The sequence below is a fragment of the Prosopis cineraria genome, unplaced genomic scaffold (genome assembly GCF_029017545.1).
Source record: "Prosopis cineraria cultivar Desert tree isolate PC_DT_omini unplaced genomic scaffold, ASM2901754v1 PC1, whole genome shotgun sequence".
In the NCBI taxonomy this organism is placed as follows: Eukaryota; Viridiplantae; Streptophyta; class Magnoliopsida; order Fabales; family Fabaceae; genus Prosopis; species Prosopis cineraria.
This window is the reverse complement of record NW_026555332.1, coordinates 45,958,735-45,980,958: the sequence shown is the minus strand read 5'-3', so window position 1 is coordinate 45,980,958 and position 22,224 is coordinate 45,958,735. Positions and strand designations below refer to the sequence as shown.

At 34.8% G+C, this 22,224-nt stretch overlaps 1 protein-coding gene and 2 pseudogenes across 3 annotated transcripts; 1 reads left to right on the top strand and 2 right to left on the bottom strand.

Annotated features, from left to right (window-relative positions):
* The first annotated feature begins 863 nt into the window (after positions 1–863).
* On the top strand, positions 864–9,817 carry LOC129309857 (uncharacterized). Of its 3 annotated transcripts, none has more exons than XM_054951618.1 (7): positions 864–1,135; positions 1,511–1,671; positions 2,874–4,150; positions 4,233–4,298; positions 4,382–4,580; positions 4,713–4,785; positions 9,511–9,817. In XM_054951618.1, exons 3-6 carry the CDS (start codon positions 3,089–3,091, stop codon positions 4,781–4,783), a joined length of 1,398 nt encoding a protein of 465 aa, XP_054807593.1. In that variant the 5' UTR covers positions 864–1,135; positions 1,511–1,671; positions 2,874–3,088; the 3' UTR covers positions 4,784–4,785; positions 9,511–9,817. The 3 variants fall into 3 exon arrangements, 2 of the variants coding, with proteins under 2 accessions (XP_054807593.1, XP_054807586.1); XR_008592967.1 differs by having other exon boundaries at positions 865–1,135; positions 4,713–6,046; XM_054951611.1 differs by lacking the exons at positions 864–1,135; positions 9,511–9,817 and adding an exon at positions 1,143–1,314 and having other exon boundaries at positions 4,713–5,217.
* On the bottom strand, positions 5,480–8,001 carry LOC129309884 (WAT1-related protein At2g37460-like; annotated as a pseudogene).
* Positions 9,818–13,303: 3,486 nt separating the features above from the next.
* Positions 13,304–16,759, bottom strand: LOC129306422 (ras-related protein RABE1a-like; annotated as a pseudogene).
* Between the last annotated feature and the right edge of the window lie 5,465 nt (positions 16,760–22,224).

The following is a 22,224-nucleotide window of genomic DNA, read 5'->3' as shown; positions in this document are numbered from 1 at the left end:
CATAAAAAATGACAAGTAGCAATTTAAAATAAGTTTGGCTAATAGCAATCCACATTCCACAGGTAGGCAGTTGGATTGCGTGTTGCTTTATTCGTTAAATGCTGAGCCAATTTTGTTCTTTCCCCAACAGAAAGTATTTCATTTAAAGATAATAAATTTTATGGTTGGTAAAAAAAGATAATAAATTTTATGAACATTCATGTATTCACATGTTTCAACTCTTATTTTTTCACCCTCTGCGTAGACTTTCTGATTGTGTTTTTTTCCCCCAAATAAATTTAATCCGTTCAATCCTATTTATATATTTTTGAAAGAGAGATTTTGAGCTTTTTTTTATAAGACAATATGATGATTATTTATTATAATTTTTTTCACCTCTATTTATTGTTCATGTAAGAAGGCAGGACATTTTTTAAAAGTTATTTAATACAGTCCAAAATAATTTTTTTAAAATTAAAAAAATTTAATTTTTTTAAAAGTTCTTCAATTCAATATATAAGTCATTTTTAAAAATATAATCTGGTCCATTTTATAAGTCATTTATTAATAAAATTATTTTATTTTAAATTAAAATTTTTAAATTATTTTTAAAAAATAAAAGAGAGAAAAATAAAAAAATAATATTATATAATTAATTTTTTTTACTTAAAAATTATGTTTAAAATTTTATTTATTTTTATTATATTAGTATTGATAAAATTATAGGAATGATTTGCAGGAAGCATTAGTTAAAGGCAGGGCACATGGAGCTGGTAAGACCGTTAGCCGCCCTTCTCCACCAATGATGTTTTACCACGTGGACGGCATGAGCATGGTTTCGTAGCATGGAAGCTGGTTAGATGAAGCAGCCGCACATGGTGATCACGCCCTGATTCCCACCTCAACCGTTACCGCCCGGCGTTAAGTATTTCATCGTACCACGTGTACGGTTCCGATGGCGCCTCCCTCCATGCCATCGTGCGCTCCACCATCTTCTCACTTTCCCCTCGTCGACATATTCCTCCCCATCTGACCTCCCCGAACTTGCTAGATCTCGCCGCTAACCGCGTCCGTGCTTTTTCCGGCGCTTTTTCTGGTCATTCTCCGATGGCCATATTGTTGGGTGTGTTTACGCGTTGATCGTGTGGCTGTGAGGGTATGTATCTAGAGATCCTTCGTTTCTTGTCCTTGGTGGCCTAGCTAGGGTTTCCAACTTCAATGACTGCCGCTGCTGCTCATTGTTTCCTAGCAAATGAGGGGTGACAAATAAAATAGGCATCCAAGGGCCATTGCAATGTTGTTGTTTTTTTGCCTCTTCATTCAAAGCAAAAACATGTCAGTTCCACTGTGGGTTGTGATTTCCTTTTGCCTGACCTGACTGAAAATATTTGATTCCACATATATGAAATTTTATATTTCACACTTTGATTGCTTTGAGGGGGAAAAAAACAGCACATGCAACTATATAAAGTTTTTGCCTTTTAGTTCACTTCAAAGTAACATTTTTTTTTTTGGGTCCGCTCATCGGCAGGCAAGTTGTTGAGTTGAAGGGGAGGGGACATTGGTTCTCAGTGACTTAAACTGCTGCTTGCAACTCAGTGAGAAGTTCGTTGATGACAAGCTTGTTAAAGAGAGACTTATATATCAAGAGTTGTCTCATTAGCAATAAACTTGCGGAGGAGAAGGGAGATGGTATGTTTACGGAACTTGTGATTTCAAGTTAACGTTTTGAAATGCATCTATTTTAAGGTCTGAAATTTGAGATGTTCAAATTTTCTGTTGCATATTTTTTGGTCCAGTCCACTTTCAGCTACAATCGGAATTTTTGTGAGAGGAAAATGTAACAAGGATAATATACTTACCATAGGCATACTTATGTAAATGCATTTTTCGTTATTCAAGAGCACAAGGGACACAGTAGGGTACGGAAAATCTGTGATGGAGATTTAGATTTGCCTGGGACAACGTGTGGTTCATCTTAATTTTTAGTTGTAATTCACTGGTGATGGTTTATTTAAAACATCTCTATCCATAGCCGTTGTTACGTATTTTTTTTTCACACACAGAGAGAGATGTCAAGAGTTCTCAGTATTCCTTTTTAATTCATGTTAAGGTAAAGGAGAAATTACAAAGTATTGCAGTGGTTAAGAAATTTTCAAAAAGTCTTCCTTGCAAGAATTAACAGTATTCCCGTTATTCAAAAAAAAAAACAAAAGAAAAGAAAAGAATTAACAGTACACCCCCTTTTTAGAGAAGAGAGATCTCTGTAGATATAGTATCAGGTGCTGAACTGTGTTTAAAAATCTTTATAGCGCTCTCTGAATTAGCTGAGGTAAAGTAAAAAGTAGAATCAGAGAGAAGCGATTTTTGAGAACAAGTATCTTACTCGAGGTGTTTTTTGGATTTGTTGTAAGGAGGAGAGATGGGATCCTCAATTTGTCTGTTATTATATGAAGTTGTATAAAGTTGCAGTAGAGGATTAATACCTAACGACGACCTCTTGAACTAGTAGCTGACGTATTAATGTTTTCTAATTCAAGGATATCCCTTAAACAGTTTCCATAATTAGGCATATACACTAAGAGTTTCTGATCCTACTTAGATTAGTTCACCGTGGTTCCATCCCAAATCTCCAGACAGGTTTTGGGCTCAGATTTATTATCATTGTAAAATTTTATATTAAGGGTCATTGCTATCATTAATGATGAGGTTTCATGCAATACTTGTTCTTCTCCATGGTTTTAACTCCACTGGACCACTTTTATTGTATGGTTATTATGATATGCATTTATATGCTTTTTTTTTTTTTCAAGTGTGCATATATCATTCACAATTTTCCTCTTCGAAATTATTTGGTGAATGTGTCTCTCTAATAATGACTTTTCTTTTGGCAGTCTTTTCATAATCAGGAATCTTGGATGGCAAAAACTGCTGGGAGTCTAAATGATGGTGACATGACTTATAACAATTCTTCTAGAGTGGGGTCCAAGCGTTTTCATCAGTGGTTCATGGATAACCCTGAAGTGGATCTGTTTCCACGAAAGAAACAAGCAGTAGAAGTTTCAAGCAATAATTTGTTATCAGGAATGTATAGCACCAATAACCATTCATGTGGAAATTCCTCAAGTTTGCACTCATTCAGTGGTCATTTTTTGAACAATTATACGACCCAGATGCTTCAGCTAGGGCTTTGAGTTGTGAAAACAGGAATATTTCCCCTCTTAGTGCAGATAAATTGACTGTAGGACAAAAGGATAACATGGATCACTTTGGAAGCTATTCCTCATTTATGACCCATGCAATTGACGATCAAGGATCAGGTCTAAACTACGGTGGAATTAAAAAGGTTAAAATTAGTGAGGTGAAGGATTCTGAGAATGTCATGTCAGTTCCTCCAGTTCATACCTATGATATGAGATTCAACAACCCTTTGTCAAATCCCCATGTGCACAGGGGGGGTGATTATCCTACATCAACAAGTCTCACTTGCAACAAAGGGGATGAGAATATTGTGTCCGTGGATGATGATTATGGCAGGGCATACAACAATTTGATTTCAATATGTCAATCGCATAGCAAGGGAGACGATGGCTTATCTATAGGTCAAACCTACAAAGAGCCTTCTAATTCGATATCAATGGGCCAGGCATTCAGTAAGGAGGATAGTAATATGTCTATTTCTCAAGCTTATGACAAGGCAGAGGATAATTCTATTTCAAGGCATAACATATTTAATAAGGGGGAGGATGGCACCATTTCAGTGAATCATGCATACCACCAGGATAGAAATAACAAGTTATCAATTGCTTATTCTTATAACAATGGAGAAAGCACAATTATATCCTTTGGTGGCTGTGATGATGATGATGGTCATGTTAGTATAACTCCCTCTGGCAGACTCATATCCAACTATGAACTGATGATGGGTCAACCACCTACACAGAGATTGGAAGCTGTGAATGAGAAAGAGTTGGTTCTTTCTAATTCTGGCTCATTTCTTAGTGCCTCCCTGACATCTGTTTCTGGAACTGGAAATGTTTCCCAGACAAAAGAGGAATCAAAAATGTCTAAGAAATTTCCTTCAAATAACTTCCCTTCTAATGTCAGAAGTTTGCTGTCCACTGGTATGCTGGATGGAGTCCCTGTGAAGTATATGGCCTGGTCACGGGAGGTAAATTTTAGTACTCATGAGTTCATCTTTCACAATAGCTTATCTATGATTCATTTCGGGTTCTTCCTATGCTTGTTAAAAGGAACTTCGTGGTATCATAAAAGGGTCTGGGTATTTATGCAGCTGCCAGTCATGTAATTATTCCAAGGTAAGCTTGTTAACTAAACATCATAGAGGGGCAACCCTCTTTGAGCCAAATTTCCACCTCACACCTATCTTATGTTTCCCCAGGTTATTAATGCATATGAGTTTGAGCGTCATGCTGGTCGTAAGACCAAGCACCCCAATAATCACATTTACTTTGAAAATGGGAAAACTATATATGGGGTTGTTCAGGAGCTCAGGAGCACTCCACAAAATATGCTGTTTGATGTGATTCAGACAATAACTGGTTCACCAATCAATCAGAAATCCTTCCGCATTTGGAAAGGTGTAATTTCTCTGTTACTTATTGTAGTGATGCTGATTGAGTTTTAATCTGATCTTTATCATTTTTGGTTGTGTGAAATGACTCATCTTTATCTTCTAACTCCTCACTTGGATCTTTCTTTCTCATCTGCAGAATCCTTTTTAGCTGCAACACGGGAACTACAACGCATATATGGAAAAGATGAAATGAAGCAATTGTCATAAAGGTGCGCCATTTGACCTGCGAGATAGGAGGATCATTATTTCGTGCATAGGAGTAATCATTTGGATATATTTTTGTTAACTGATTATCAAAGCCTAACCCCAACTGTTTGAATCTCCGTTTTGAGGACAAGCTATCTTTGGTGATATACATGAAAGCATATTTATCTTTGATTAATGTATCATTGATATTGAGTTGGTAAATTTTATGAAGAGAAGCTGACTCAATATCTTTTTGTCTTACTGGTGGAGCAACAGATTCACTAAATGCTTGCACTCTTGTATCAAACGGAGTTTGTTGTATTTTTCTCAAAGTTCTTACATTCTGTCTGTCATTATATAGATAGTTCTTTTTGGAAGTGGTGTTCTCGACTTAAGTAAGCAGCATTCTTGATCTAAACCCCATTTATTATCTGATAGATGTAAGTTTGTGAGTTTCTTGGTGCTGGATAAACCTTGTTAACATTTTCTCATTTTTCTGATGCTTAAAGGAATGAAGAAAATAATAGGAAAATTTGCATTAGTAAATTGTATGGTGCCAACTGAATGTTTAATGATGATCAAGGAGTCCCTTACCTCACAAGTCCAACCTGCTTTTGAAATTTCATGCTGCTATTAAGAAATAATTGACATCCAATTCCTGCATCTTTGTATATTGTAATATTCAAAGAGGAGACATTTTCTTTGCCATTTATCTTCCTGCATTATTATTGTAACTTGTTACATTATAAACCTCTGAAGGATTAAATAATTGGACGTCCACATACTGTTATTGTGTCATAAGCATTTGGAGGGGACATTGTGGCTTAATGCTCTGGGATAGTTGAAATTGAGATAGTTATTGCTATGCTTTCTTCATACTTGTTCATCTTGAGCTATGATGCCTTGCCCACAATTAGTGATAATAACAACCTCGTTATTGGAATTGTCCTTTCTGATACTGCTTTCATCTGTAATTAGCCTAGTTGGTGATATTGGTGTTGATGGATCATAATCATTGCTTTTACCCCACACCACAAGGTACAGGCCCAAAACAATGACAACTGCACCTATCACCCTGTAAAATTGATTAAATTTCTTTAGGTTATATATTTTTCTTGCTAAGCATGTGATTAGCTTGGCATATGATTTTCATAATTACCTTCCAAGGTACATTTGCTCAAACAGAATGAATGAGCCCATGACAGCTACAATTACCATGCACAGGGGACTAAACGCTGTCACAAAGACAGGACCTCTTGCTTTCATTACTACTCCTTGGATATAGTAAGTCAGTCCTGAGCAGACGATGCCCTGCATGCATGCATGCATTTATATTCTGAGAGTAGAGTCATGAAATTTCGTTATACGTTTTCCTACAATTCTACTTGTACTTTCTCAAAATATTATGGCTGTAAAGCCTAAGCTTTCTTACTATTTAACACAGCTATGTAGCCATGAAACTTAGGAGAGGAAGACATAAGGTGGAAATATCCAGGTGGCTCCAAGGTAGGGCAGCTAAATTATTTGGATGCCAGTATTAGTTTTGCCAGTTGACTTATATTTTCTTACATGTCAGTACAGAGATGGTTTTGATGCCTTTCCAGAAAGGAACTTCCTTTTCACTGTGTAGGAAATTTTCCCTCCCCTTTTTTGACAAAAACATAATGGAGAGGAATTTTCCCTCCCCTCCAAATTGGGGGGATTTGGAGGGATTCCTCCCCCTCCCCCTCCTCCTGTTAAAGTCCCTCCCCTCCCTTCAATCAAACATAGCCTTGGGTGCGAGGTGACAAGAAATTTGACAGTCAGCACAGGTGGTTATGATGTCTACCCGAATAGGAATTTTCTTTAGGCTATGGGGTGGAGTGTGTGAAACTTTGAATGTAATGAACACATGGTGATGTGTTTCTCTTGTATTCTCATAAGTCTAGTTATGAGGCCTTACACTGTAGACAGCAGCCAGCAATTTCGTATCCCAATGCAGAGACCAAACTGAAGGATTTCTTCTTTCCATAATCAGGGCCACTGTGGCGCCTTCAACTGTTCCCAACAAGCATATCCATGCAGTGAGAGAGAGTTCGGCAGGGTAGGTTTCAAGGGTAATGACCTACAGAGAAACAGAATGGTCTGAGGAATCAAAACTATTATTTGGAATACTTTTACATAAATTCTGGAGATTAACTCACTTGGAGGATCATGAAACAAGACCAACTAAAGCAACCCATGGTGATCATCACGGATCCTTTAATATGTTGAAGATATGGCCCGCCACTTTGCTGGTCGTGGATATTGGTACCAGGTGCCCCAAAAATTTCAAGCACCGGGCCTTTCAACAATGTCATGAGCATGGCTCCAGTAGCTGTTGCTACAGTCCCTGCCACCTTTGCATGGCTGCGTATGCTTCTTAATTTTATCTTCTCAAGCCTGGCAAGTAGAGAAATCATTGGGAAAATAGCATGAATCATTTAGGCGTAGATGTATACCTGATTGAATTTGCCAAATCTGAAAGATACTCCTGACAGAGAGGTGACAGTGAGAACGTGTTTAGTTACCTTAAAATCCAAGCCATCAGGAAGGTAATGGCGGGAACCATGTTGCTCATTGCTGAGGCAAAAGTTGCTGTTGTGTACTTCATTCCCAAAAATATAAATTCTGGTCAATCACAGGCCTGCCAATAACAAAATTAGACTACTGTTTTGTCACTGTTTTCCGTGCAATGGAGAATGTGTTTAGCTATGCAGGTAATTACTCTAGAATGCTTAGCGCCACAATCTTCGTGAAGATTGGAATTGTCATCTTAGGCCTGACTTCCCTGTTAAGACAACGAAGCATATCACCACTTTAATCTCGTTCCCACACGCCCACCCACACACTCACACACACAGACACAGAGAGAGAGAGAGAGAGAGAGAGAGAGACTTGTCCAGAATGACTGCAAAAGGGGTCATGATGGCAAAGGCAATAGCATGTCGGTAGACAACAAATACGTAGTTGCTCATCCCCTTGTTCAGTGCAGCCTTAGATAGAACATCCATACCTGCAAATCCAAACTGCAAGAACAGTACGGCCATGAATGGCTTCACTCTTTCAAACTCACGTTTTCCCAGGAGCCTCATCGTGTATGTCCCTGTGCTCTCTAACTTTAAAATGTTTCTCTAGTCCCAAGAATGAAGTAGCATGCCTTGGTAGGCTCATGTTATATAGGCTGCAAACGCATATACCATATACTATCCATCATTGCCTAAGGGTTTTTTTCCCCCCAGCATGTGCACCCCGTATCTTAAACTTAACCCATTTCAACCAAAGAATTTATTGGGGCCCAGACTAATCCGAATCAAGTTGAGTAAAACTCTTTTGGATGGCAAGCTATACCACCAAAGTATTTACTTCGATGACAATTCCAAGCTTGAACTCAAGACTGTTAGTCAAGATGGTACAGTTCCTTTGCCGAATGAATTAAGCATTAGAAAGTAGAAACTTCATTGTTTTACTAAATCAAACGGTGTGAAAAGTAGTTGCCAAAGTATCCATCTTGAGAATTATTTAAAAGGCCATGTCTACTGTCAATTATTACCTTCTTTTGTATAGTAGAATGCTACTCATGGTGGAGTAGCTTTTGTCATATCGGTGTCTTGGATTCTTTTGTGGCTTGTTTCCATGGTTTTGAGCATCACAAGAGATTTTCTACGGAGGCATTTTGGTTGCTCATTGAATGAGGAGAAGCATCGAGATGATGCTTGCAAGGAGGAGTGATTGTTAATGATTGAGCGCGACTACGTGATAGCCCCAAATTGCACATAAAATTCTGTGTCGTAATTATTTCTGCGTTCTCCCTATATTACTTTTTCTCGTCTGACAAGTTAAAAGCAGAAGATAAAATATTGGGAGGAGGATCTGGATAAGAAAGAAGGATTTGGAAATAATTCAGGTGCATTATTGAGTCGTTGTCCAATGAGCCTCATTGTTACCCATGAAGGATAATTAGCACACGCATGAATGCTATCATTTCATAATTAATCTCCCAAGGCGCTAGTGCTTCGGTCAGTGATCAAGACTCCAAAGTATGTTAAGCACAAGCTCCACTTAGTAGTAGTGTTTTGGCTTTTGTGTGTGTATATTTGTTGCATTTGCTGTTTTTGCATTCCTTCTGTTCTATCCAAAATAAAGAAAGAAGTCCCACTTAGTAGTTGGTGGCTTCAACCCTTTTCAGACGTTTGCTTTCTTTGTGCTTTTGATATGTATAGGCACTATCTCCTATCCAGACCCCATTCAAAGCCTTAAAAATACTAAGACGTCCCAAAAGTATTAAAATTGCGAGTGCGCTTGTGCCCCTTCTATTACAGTAAAAAAAAATTGTGCTGTGACTGTATTTATATGGCCCCTCGTATTCCAGCAATATTCAATGTTTTTTTTTTAGCTTATAAGTATTTTCCTATTTGAAACAATTTAATTTAAGATATGGTGAGGTATTAAATATAGACACCTCTTTCACCAGGAATTTGAATTTACGTTTGTCATGTTATGAGAAATTAGTTTTTTCTATTAGACTTAACTTTTGTTGGTATATTCAATGGAGTCTTATTTAAATGCATGTCCCTATTACTACTTGTTTCCGACAAGTTGAGAAGTGGAAAACGAATGATAAATGAACGGATGAAAGCAAGTACCCAAGCCAAACACTAATTTCATTTCCTTTTGGATGAGTTTTAGAAATTTCGGTCTTTAATTAGTTTATTAATTTTTTGGAACAGGAAATCAGGCATGATTGCTTCTAATCTTATGCATTAACATTATAAATTTAGAGTAATCAGTTAAGATGAGGAAGATGAGGAAAAAGGATGGGGATGCTGGGGTTTGCTTTTCCATTTTATAAGCGGTGGCCATGACGGCGCGAATGAAAACGGACACCAATTTGGCTGCACACACTGGGCGAGTAAGCCACTCTCTCACACACGCACACGGTGTCTCACCTTGTGAGTTGTTATTTCATGTTGTATGCTCGCTCGAGCAAGATCGAATTGTTGCCACCTTCAGGGTGAATGAAACTTTTATAATCAATCTAGGTGCAGTGAAAAGCAACTTCAGTTTCAGGCTCATATCTTCGAATATTTCAATTTTTTTATCCCATTCTTGGAAAATTAAGAATCATCCAGATGATCACCCCATTAAAAAAAAAAAAAACACCACCCCGTTATAAAGACAGACAACATTTTCGACATTTTAGCAAACAAGACGGAATCTCTGTATTTCAAGTTGAAGCCAAGACCTTTGACCAAAAACAAACAGCTGAGACCAGAAGATTTTCAGCTGGGGACTGAAAAATTTAAGTCCCAAAAGAAACCCCAATTTATACAGTGTCTGGCCTTTTGAAGTTCTTTGTTATAGGTTTGAATTTGCTACAACTATGAAAACCCTGCCTTCTCAAAATAAGCACAAAGCTTTTTCCAAGTGCATGAAGACGAATGTGTGAGGTCTCTCGCTCAAATACTACATAATTGTAGTAATATAAAAATGACTTAGATAATTAGATTTATTATTTCAATACTGGCAAGGATTCATTGAATGAAGTTCTCGTTTCCAAATTATTGGCGGACACTGAAGTGACTGAACCGTATTTTAAGGACTTTCTCGTTTTGATTTGTAATTGAGACGTATATATGGCTGAGAATGATAGGTATCATTTTGGCCAAGGACAAAAAAAAGGAGGGAAAGAGGAATGATAAATATCAAAAAGCGTGGCGGCGGTGAGAACAGATATCACAAACCTGAGATGTTGTGATGAGCATGTGGCCAGCAATTAGCATCAATCAAATTTGCTGATGGAGCATTTGTCCTCTTACTCAACATTTAGTGTATTCATGTGAAAATTTCTTCTATTTTATGTTGCTTTTTTTCTTTTCATATTTTTTTTGTAAGGTATCTGATGTTATTAATTATTTTCAATTTGAATTATGTTGAATTTTAAATGAAAACTAATCTCTTTCAACATATTTTTTCAGAAATTTGAACATATTTAATCTTGTTCTTGCCCTTGAAAAAAATGTTAGGTGTATATTTATATTCCCTCCGTCCCAAATTATAAGACATTGAAGAAATTTTTTCGTCCTAAAATATAAGGCATTTTAAGTAGAGTAAGATTTTATTAAATGTACTAATTTTAATATTACCCTTTCTCTCTTCAGAATTAATTTTCGTCCCTTTTCTTTTAATGTATTAAATGATATGTATTTTTATAAGTTTATATTTTTTAAAAAGATAAGGTTGTTAAGTATATTTAATGAGATTTATTGATATGTAAAATTTTATTTAAAAGTATTTTATAATTTGAGATGGGGGAGCAAATTAGTATTTTTGTTTTGGGCCTGAAAGGTAACGACCCAACTTCATCGTTTTGCCCAAAGCAATCACCGTACAGGCCAGGGTCCTGGGTAATTGGAGAAGCTTTGTTATTGTATTACGCGGTGCGAGTATAATTAATATTGTTCGTTCCTTTTCTTACTTAAAAAAATCCGCTAAGAAAAATAAAAAATTCATTTATTTATGGTTATTATCAATTTTCTAAATTTTTTTATTATAAGTAAAATATAACAGCCTTTGGAATTCTAAAGATCTGGTTGGTTGGAGGAGATGAAATTTTAATAAGTTTGATTTTAATAAATGCAGAAGTGTGGTTAAAAAATTTTAATTCATTTTTTCCCTCTTTTAATTTACATCTTCTTCTAATTAAAATTTTGTATACCATAAATTTTATTAAATAGAACAAGTTAGTGATTTAAGTAACTTTCTTAAATGTTTAAATTTAAAAAATAATGAATAATTTGTTTTCCAATAAAAGTGATAAGTATATTATTTTAGAATAACTTCATAAAAATATATAAAATTTAAAATTAAATTTTTTTAAAAAAAAAAGTATATTTCTACGCAGGTTACAATTTTATCATAATTCCTATAATAAAAATATTAAAAAAAATCTAATTTAACCCCCCTCCCCCAAAGTACAATCACGTATTGAAAAAGTTAAAAGGCAACGTGTGGCTTTCAGTTGGCCAATTAGAAGGCTTTGCAGCTGAGCACATTCGATGCTCATCAGACGCGTATTCATCACCTCTGAATTCAGATTTAACTATCTTTTTTAATTTTTTTAAATTTTTAAAATAAAAATGTATATAATTTTAAATAAATATATTTATTATTAACATGTATTATTCATATTTAATTAGATGAGTTCAAATTTAATATAATTTTTTATAAATTGACCATACAAATTTAACCTATATTATTTAGATTTAAAATTTTTAACTTGTTATACTATCAAATTCAAAACAATTTAGAGTAAACTTATATTATCAATTTATAAAAATTATAAATAATTAATATTAATTTAGATTAATCTAATTAAATATAAATGGTACATGTTAACAATAAAATATATTTGTTTAAAAATTCATAAATTTTTATTTTAAAAAATAAAAAAAATGTAGTTAAATTGAGATGGTCCATATTGGCTCAGGGGTAACCCCATTAAATGTGCTCCCGGCTTTATAAAAAGAAAAAAAAAAGAAAAAACAAAAACAAAAACAAAAGACGCACTCAAAGAGGTAGATAGATAGAGTGAGAGAGTTTGAATTTGTTTTCAGGCTACTGCTATTTTTTTTTTTGAAAATAAAAAACTTCCAATTATAATATTGCTCTCATCAACAACCGATTCCCCGTCAAAAGTTGAAGAATAATTCGTTGCCATTATTTTTTTAAAAAAGTTTTTTAACAATTTCCAAATTATTTAAAGGAGTGATAGTTGTTTAGCTCAACTTACAAAATTGATAACCCACATCTTATCTCCATGATTTTGGCATTTTCTAAGATGATGACCTCCAAAAGAAAGAAAAATGGAAAAAAAAGCAGTGTGCGTCTGCTTCGTGTTAGATTTGATGTTTTAACGATGACGGTGGTGCATGAATAAAGAAAGGATTTTTGGGAGATTTTCCAATTCCTTTTGAATTCATTATCCATAGCATTACAATCATGAATCACGGCGAGGATGACGATCCGCCACCTCTTTATTTTTCGTCCTTGAACCCCAATTCGTCCTCCCACCACGCGCGTAAACAAGATATTGCGTTTGGAGTAGTAGGACGCTACCTTCATTCCATCTTTAAATCCTCAATCCATTGGTTGGTGGTGTGATTAATTGGCTATTCTTTTAAATTCCGAATCCCAATCAATGTCAATTTCTTTTCTTTCTTTTTTTCAATAATGTCTTTCAATTTCATCATACAATAAACTAGGCGTTTGGACACTGTTCGGGATCAGCCCAAGGCTTATATGTTTCAGCCCACTACCTATTTATAAGCCCAACTAGCAGCAAACAAAACTCTTGATTCGAAGAGCGGGCGATGAGAATAATCACTGCAGCTCAAGAATCAATCAGATGGTGATATTGGCATCACTCATAGCAAATTAATTTTTCTTTTTAAATTTTGAAAATATTGCTCAAGATTAAGGAAGGGGCGGATCGGTGGCTTGTAAAAGCCTGCGCACAAGAAATTAGTTGTAACAATAAATTAGTGTATTGTAGTTTGATTCCTCAATACAAGCATCCACAATTGACATCCAATGAGTAGCATCTGTAAAATAATGAAGATAATCAAGCACTGACGACAACGCTGGTGACAGAAATTAACTTCCTCAGTCCTATTGGCAGCCTCGAGTATGTATGTCCATTAAGAACCACAGCAGGCTGATTTTTGGGCCGCTTGAGTATTCGCCCTGTTTGGTTGATACTGATTGTCTGAGGCTGCAAGCAACCACGTATGAACACAGTGGAGAAATTGACATCAAGACCAGAAAATAGAGTTTAAAGAATAAAACCTCAGTCCTTGAATCATTATTTGCTAGTCTCTGCTTGATGTCCCGAGCTATTGAAAAGAAAACCTCCTCAACATTCAAATTTGTCTTTGCTCTCTGTAAGAACATACTCTCACAGTCACAAACAGATGAATCCGATGATCCAATATCGAATTAGGCAATGACTTCTAATTACAGTCTCAAAGAATTTGATGCCATATTCATCAGCTAGAGCTTGACCCTTTGAGGTTGGAACGGCCTAAGGAGAATATTGTTGGGCATTAAGTTGAGCACACATAATAATATATGTGAATGCAACGTTTACACATGAAACTCAAAAAGATGGACAGAGTGGGAGGAAGGAAGGACGGACCCTTTTGCTTTCATCCATGTCAGCCTTGTTACCCACCAGTATCTTGTTGACATTGTCTGAAGCATGCTGCTCAATGTTACGAACCCAATTCCTTATGTCTGAACATAAGATGGAGTCGGTCAAATTGTCCTGCAAATGAAATTAAAACGTTTTCCAGGCACAAGAGCCTTCCCACAACATCAAATTGAAGCATTGAAGATAACTGGGGCAAAAAAAAAATCGCGCGTGCACACTTAAGGGAATAACACAGTTCAAGAGACATGGTATGTGTAGAAACAGTACATGCAGGGTGTAACCTGAAAACTAAGGGAGGAAGAAGACATTACTGTTAAAAGATGACTCGTCAGTCACGTCATACACAAGCAAAATACCCATGGCTCCACGATAATAAGCTGCAAAGAGGGGGCAAAAGAAAGAAAAATGAATGAATGCACTCATGACAGAGGTTTAACAATGTATACAAAGGATCGGTCAAGTCAATGAACATGTAAAACTGACAGACAAAGCAACATATCCATTTATACAGTAATATCCCTTAAAGGGAACCTAGTGCTAGTTTAACACCAACAAATGCGAAATGGATTTTATGCTTGGGAAGCAGAGAAACAATGGGGGGAACACTTGCAGACCAAATAGGTGCTAAGGATCATACGAAAATTTGATAACAAGCAGATCCAGAAACCAAGAAGCTAGATAAGTCCTGAACAAGTGAACATACATCCTACAAAGCAAGCTTCACAAGGAAAGAAAAGAAAAACAAGTGACAAGATACACTTTAAGAGAAAAACATAATCTTAAAGAATAACAGGCATTTAATCTGCAGTTGAGGCCTAAGAGCTTACGTAACAGAATCAATTAGCAGACTAGTAAAAAATGGTATAGTCATTTTGGGAAAAAAGGTGGGACTCTGTACAATATTAGATCCTTTATATATTTGTCTTGTCTTCTCAATCATTAATAGCCAACATAAAGTGATTGATATCAACAAAAATAAAGCTCCTCCAAATATTTGGAACGCGTCCTGCTACTAATAGCACACAGGTAAAAGCACTCAATACTTGAATATATTTACACTGAATTCATTCTGAGGATGAAGTAACATAAAACAAAGAATTTATATTATTTCCTATCCAATTAGGAGAGCAATTGGAAACAAAATTAAGCACATAATCTTTAAAGCGTATCAACAATAACAAAATATATATATGGCGAAAAACAAATGGGCTCACATTGATACGTTCTAGCTATACTGAACTTTCAATCTCAAACACTAACCGGTAGTAATTGTTCGAAACCGCTCTTGACCAGCAGTATCCCATATTTGCAATTTAATTCGCTTGCCATCCAGCTCTATGGTCCTAAGTTTAAAGTCAACGCTGAAGAAAAACGATCCCTTCTAATGAGAAAGACGGCATCTCTGCAGAAGAGAAAATTGGGGAAGAAAAAAACTATCAGACGACTTGAAAAAAAGGGGGGCTTACCCAATGGTTGTAATAAAACTTGTTGTAAAAGACCCATCTGAGAAACGCAATAGAAGGCAACTCTTTCCTACACCTGTCAATACAAACAAGTTATCAGAGGCAGAGACTACTCTACAATACGTATTCCCGTAATTCATAACAAAACCAGCAAGAAGGGAAAAATAGAAGAAAAGAAAGGTTCTCGATGTCTTTTTAGCTTTCAAACTAGTAAATAGACTACTGCGTCTAACTTCATAATAACTCGAGACATTCCATTCCAAATAATAGTAACTCAAGACATTACATTATGGGGAAAAAAAAAACTTTTGACCACCGTCAAGGTGTAGGTGGAGAAAGGGCAAGATTATATTGACTAAAAAGATAGGAACCGGACGTAACAGTTTGGATTTCAATAACTACCTGCACTGAAAACATCAAACCGTCTGTCATAACCAGCAATGCCAGAAAATTCGAACTCAAAACCAAAATTAGAACACGTTAGAAGAAGCAAGAAGTACTAGGGGAACATAAATATTTTGCATTTACATGGATGGAGTACTAATGACGCATAAATGTCCGAAAATCACAAAAGAAGAGTTAACGCGCAACAAATGGACAAATAAGAAAGCAAATGACGGCCCGATGGTTCTCAAATGCAGAACCGCAGTACATTTAGGGTAGAAGCATCGCGGGTAAGAGAAAATTAGTAAGAAACTAAAATGGAGGCATAGCGAACAGAGGCTAAATCAAATCCCAGTACCAGGGCAACTGAGACACTGAACAAAAAGAGAGAGAGGAAAGGAAGAAAGTACCGCTGTCATTAGAAGGAGCTTTATAAGATAATCATGATCAGCTCTGGCTCTGGCGGGAGGAGAAGCCATGAAGACGGGAGCAAAGTGAAGTGATGAGGACTAAAAGCACCCTAGCAACGGACGCGGCATTTGAAATTGGGAAGTGAAGTGAAATTAGATCAAGTTCAAAATTCGCGGGGGTTAGATTAAAAAACAAAAAGAAATAGAAAATAGCAGATGAGGACGAGGAGATCGAGAAGAGAGGGACGGAAAGCGTCGCTGGTACGTCAGCGCTCAGCAGCGGCAGGGCGTTGAAGCAAGGGTAATAGTATTTATCAGGCTTCCCTTCTTCATTTTTATGACTTTTCCCACTCCCTCTCGGGACCGCTAGGCGTTAGATTGCTTAATTCTCAATCATCCCCCCCCCCCACCCAAACAACATCCTCGCTCCCGTCTGACGTATCTTCTCAGTGAAACAACAATGGGTCAATCCTCATCATCAAGTTGAGGGAGCGAGAGGTCGTATACCGTGCAAAGAATGATCCCGAGACCCGAGTGAAACAAACCCAATTGAAACGCACATTTGTGGATTCATCAATTCATATGATAAGAACCGCCAAAAGCCGTTGAAACTGTTTTCTTCCATCTGACTCGGTGGATTCTTTCACTTTATGAGGATTTGGATCTCATGCGTGTCCCAACTACAAGCATGTGGGATGAGTGCCGACACGTGGCAAAATCTCTTGCCCCCAGTAGAATCAACAATCATAAAAGTTTTATGAAATTAAATACGTGAATCATCCAATCTTCTTCTCTCTCTAATTTTTTTTTTTTCTGCTGATGCATATCTGCTGCAATCACGTAATAATCAGGACCCTTCTTTTCCGTCGTATTTTCAACAATTAACAATCTGCTTGATATTCTTAACCAAAGAGATAAATAAAGGGTACACAAAACACTGGCAGGGAAAAAAATCAGGAGAGAAAAATTGAGCGAATCACATATTTAATTCTATAAGCCATTGATTTTACTGGGGACAAGAGATTTTGTCATATATCGCCACTCATCCCATGTTTGTAGTTGGGACACGCATGGGATCCAAATTCATTTTATAACGTATAAAAAAAAAACATAAATAGAAAATAAAGTAGCGCTGTTGGTTACGCAGGGCCCAGGACGTGAGCAAAGAAAGGAGAGCGTAAAGAGGTAGGGTAGCTGGGGAAGAAATGGATGTGACTTGAGATGCACGTAAAATGGAGGCAGAAGCTGAGCAATCAAGCTTTACGCCGCCAACATAACATACAATCCAAAGTTTCTGAGCTCTGCTGAAGAAGGAAAGAATAGTTTGAGTAAGGGGTAAGGCCACCGCCCCCGCTGCTTATATGTTTCCCTTTATTCAGTTTCTGGTTTTTCCCTTGTTTAGCATCCCACCTCGCAACAAAACTCAACACGTATATCATCGTACTGTTGCCATTGGCCACGTATTCCCAATCTTAACAAGCATTCTCATTCTAATATACACAACAAAATCATTCTACTAGGCAAAAAAAGGTTCAATGCCAGCCAACTTGAGTGCGGCGGCAAGGATGAAGTGAGTGTTAAAGTATTCATTAGGCAAGACTTCTGAGTAATTATTAATTAATGATTAATTGTCTGTTGACATTGGAGCAGCATCCATTTGTGTGTGTGTGTGTGTGTGTGTGTGTTCTTAGTTCTCCTTTCTTCTGGTCAGGGTCGGGAACTCAGCAAGCCGAGTTTTCCCTTTTCTTAATGGTAGGGCTGGGTAAATAAGTTTGTCTGTGTCTACTTTGTTCAGTGTTGGACTTTTAAACTAAAGGTCAGCCCCCAAAACACAAATAAATAAGAAGTTGCAGACTTCCAGAATTTGGAAATGCATATAATGAATGATACACACGCCTCCCTGCCTCACTTCTTGTTTTATATTGAACTCATAATTATTTTACCTTTATTTTTTTTTTAAGTTACATAATATCGATTGCCTTCTTAATGTTTTTACCTATCTTTGTTGGCTCTTTCTAAAAATTTTACGACTGTTTCTTTATTTCAAATCAATTTTTAATATCTTCGCTATCACTTGTTCTTATTTAAAATAATTGGTATTGGCATATAAGTAAAAGCACGTTAACCGAATTATTCCATCGCTCCAGTGCGCCGCTACGGTGACAGATCTAAGAATGAACAAGTGAGGGCCAATAAACTTGGAACAAGTGAAGTTAGAAGGCCAAAATTGAATTTCAATTTTCTTTACAGTCCACGTTAATAATATATGGGTAGAAAAACTGATGACACGATCAATTCAATTACCACTCTAGAATTGAATAGAATACCTTATAATTTTGATTAAAAAAAAAAGAAAGAAAAAATATCTTAATAGTCAGAATTCCACGTATCGCATTGTGTCCTCTTCTGGTCTTTCGTCTTTCTCTCTGTTCTTTTTTTTTTTTTTTTTGTCCCGGTGATTTCGGACCTACTTGGTTCTCTGCTTTAATACAGACAGAGACAGCTTGGCGGAAAGTTTTTCTAATTGGCTTTTTTTTTTTTTTTGGATCCAGCAAGTTTTTCTAATTTTTCAATCGCAAACATTTTAGAAGTTTCCAATGTTCCGAGGATTGTGCTTTGAAGGCTGAATTTTCGTTCGGTCTTCATTGCCTCCAAGGTTGACCACGTCCGTATCCTTTATTTTATTCTTTCGCCAACTACATGTCCATTAATTCAAGACGCGTCATTTATAAACATTAGTTCAATTACCATGGGCACACGATATCTCATTTTACTGTTTGGGTTGAATTCGTTTGAGGAGAATTTTAGAAATACTGACTTGTGAGAGACGTAACTTAATATATATGCACATAACCATTTAAATCTGCCTTTAAAAAGTCGAACTGTTCGATCAGAAATAATTTCATCAATTCATTGAGTTTGTTTTGTTAAATAACGTCACTTAAACCAGATATGTATGTCTGTATTACATAGATTTTTTATAACCATATATATATATATATATATAACTTTATAATGTGTGTTTTTCATTGATATTGAGCCATATCTCATCTTACTCTCATCACTTCAATTAACTTCATGTTGCAAATAATATGACTTTTTTTTTGGACAAAAAGAAATTCATTACTCACTAGTTAAGTAATTACATCAGAAGATGAGTGTTCAAAGTCAGCTAACAATAAAATAAGCAAAGGAGGAGTGGGATTGACATCCCAACCCATAGGGCACACCCCCTTATAACAAGATTTGTTACCCAGTCACTAGCCAAATTAACATATCTAGAGATCCATGGCATGGATGAAGTCTTATCATTCGATAAAAAGACAATGATTTCAATAACAAAGACAGTGCAGCTCCATTATGGGCATTGGCGGCCAAATTGATTGCATCAGCTAGAAGTTTGCAGTCAATTTCAACAATCAGATTAACAATACCCTTAGTAGCAGCAAGTTGTAAAGCTTTGAGGACAACAGGCATTTCTACCATGAAAGAGGAAGTAGTTGAGAAAGTTTCACTGTGTAAGGAGATTACAGAGCCCATATTATCCCTAAAAATGATGCTAGAGCTTCCCTTGATAGCATTAGTATGAAAAGTTGTGTCTGCATTACATCTCTAAAAAATTTGGGTCAAGTGATCTCCGATAATGATTAAAATGCATAAAACTTTCATAAATTTTAAGATAATTATATATGATCTTTTCACTTGTGAAAGTTTAAAATTAATCCCTCTGATCTTTAGTTTTGTTTTCCAAAGCTCTTACTATTGATTTTTTTTTTTTCATAAGGGTTACAATGTCATTTGATTAAAAACATGACTAATCAATTTTTATTTTTCTTGGAGAGTTGAGGCATTGATAGCCAAAAAAAATGCTATTATTACTGTACAAAATTTTAAATATTTATTTTTATATTAGTTTTATCCTTTTTTGTTATCAATGGTGTATAGTTTTTTTTGTGTTAAAGGATAAATTAATTTAACATGACAATATTTAAAATTTTAAATATTTTAGCCATGTATATTACATTAATCTAACATAAAAATAAAAATAAAAAATTATCCTTTAAAATAATAAAATTACCATCAATAACAAAAAAATGTGAATAAAAAACATAAATATTCAAAACTTTGCATCATAATAATAATACTTTTAAGCTATCAATGTCTCAACTATCTAAAAAAATAAAAAATTGATTATAAATAGTTCTACAGTATAGTATTTTTGTTTAATAATATTTTTTTAGTTAAATGATATTTTAACTCCTATGAGAAAATAATGTAATTAACAGTAAAGATTTTAAAAAATAAAATTAAAAGTTAGGGAGGTTAATTTTAAATTTTTAAATGTGAAGAGGTCATATACAACTATTTCAAAGTTTAGGAGAATTTTATACTCCCTCTATTTAAAAATATAAGGCATTTTTAACAGAATTTTACCCCAATAAAGTATTTATTTACTTTATATATTTACTTCTATCAAACACCCTACAGTAAATATAAAGTTATTTATCAATAGAGACACTTTAAAAAAAAGCAATGATTACATTTTAAAAAAGTAAAAATGTTTTATTTTTTTAACATTCAACTTCTAAAAAAATGTCTTATATTTTTTAACGGAGGGAGTATATTTTAATCATATATAATTATACTTTAAATTTTGATATTGGTTTCACGTTTCATGTCTTTTATTTAAAGTACATAGCAGACATATGCTTTGCAGAAATTCTGAAATAAATTATACTGTTCATGCATTATGAGTGATATTTTTTTTTTTGGATGTTATGATATATATATGGATATATAAATTTAAATACGTACAGTACGTTGGCAAAAAACATAAAACTATAGGCTCAAAGATTGTTTAATGCACAAAATCTGAACAATTAGTTCACTGCTGATGAGTGGCAATTTTTATTTGATGTTTTTAAAACATTTAAAATTAATTACCAGTTTTTTATGTACAATTGAAAGAATCTGGCACGGTCTACATAGAATGATAGAATTGGGTGTCGCGGGCGGAACAGACAGGGTAATTATGTTTTATCCCTTTGAAATATTCAGCGTTCCACAAAATTGGGAGGACTTGACCGCGTGGATGCGGGAAATATTATGCGCAGAATTTTATTAAAGCGCCGTGGATATGACGTTAGTAAAAATAAGTTCAAATATGTTTACCAAAAAAAAAAAAAAGAGGGGGGGTGTTCAAATAAATCTGAAATTTGACAGCAGGAATTTCCTCCGCTGCAATTAAAATGTAAGACAAAGTAACTTTCTTAGCTTGATATACATTGAGTTTTTATTGTTATTTGTTAAAAATTTTAATTTACATGTTAATTTTTTAACATTATTTAATAAATTTTATTCATTTTAAGTTTAGTTCAAATTCAAATTATTGTAATGAAATTTCAAAATTATTTAGACTTTAAATAGTTAATAATTAATAATTAATAATTAATATCACATCTTGATCCTTTAATAAAATTCTCGTATTGTCACCTGTCTCTCTCACTGTGTTTATGGATCAAGATTGTTAAACCCACATGTTCAAATAAACTCATGATAAGAATATAAATTTGAAACATAGATTCATACCATAAACTTGTAAAAATTTACTTCTATTAATAGATAATTTTAAAAGTACATGATTAAATAATTAAAATATAAAATATGACCATAATTTAATTTAAATAAATTTTAAATATAAATTATTGAAATTAAACTATCTATATTCATAAATTATTATACTCAATATATAAATTTCAAATAGGAAAATTTATTTGTGGTGTTTTTTAATAATATTAATTTCTTTTTTTTAGTTGTATTTTTTATTGAATCGAATCCTACCACTTCTATAAATCAAATTCTATATAGTATATATATTTTTTTCTCAACGAGTTTATAAATAGATTGGCACGATTTTATAAGCTATAAATGTAAAAATAATAAATTCAAAAAGTCAACTTGTAAGTTTTATTTAGT

Coding starts and splice junctions, on each gene's coding strand:
- LOC129309857 (XM_054951618.1), top strand. CDS start 3,089: ATGTGGAAATTCCTCAAGTTTGCACTCATTCAGTGGTCATTTTTTGAA. Junction 4,151..4,232: donor ATATGGCCTGGTCACGGGAG/GTAAATTTTAGT, acceptor GCTTGTTAAAAG/GAACTTCGTGGTATCATAAA. Junction 4,581..4,712: donor ATCCTTCCGCATTTGGAAAG/GTGTAATTTCTC, acceptor TCTCATCTGCAG/AATCCTTTTTAGCTGCAACA.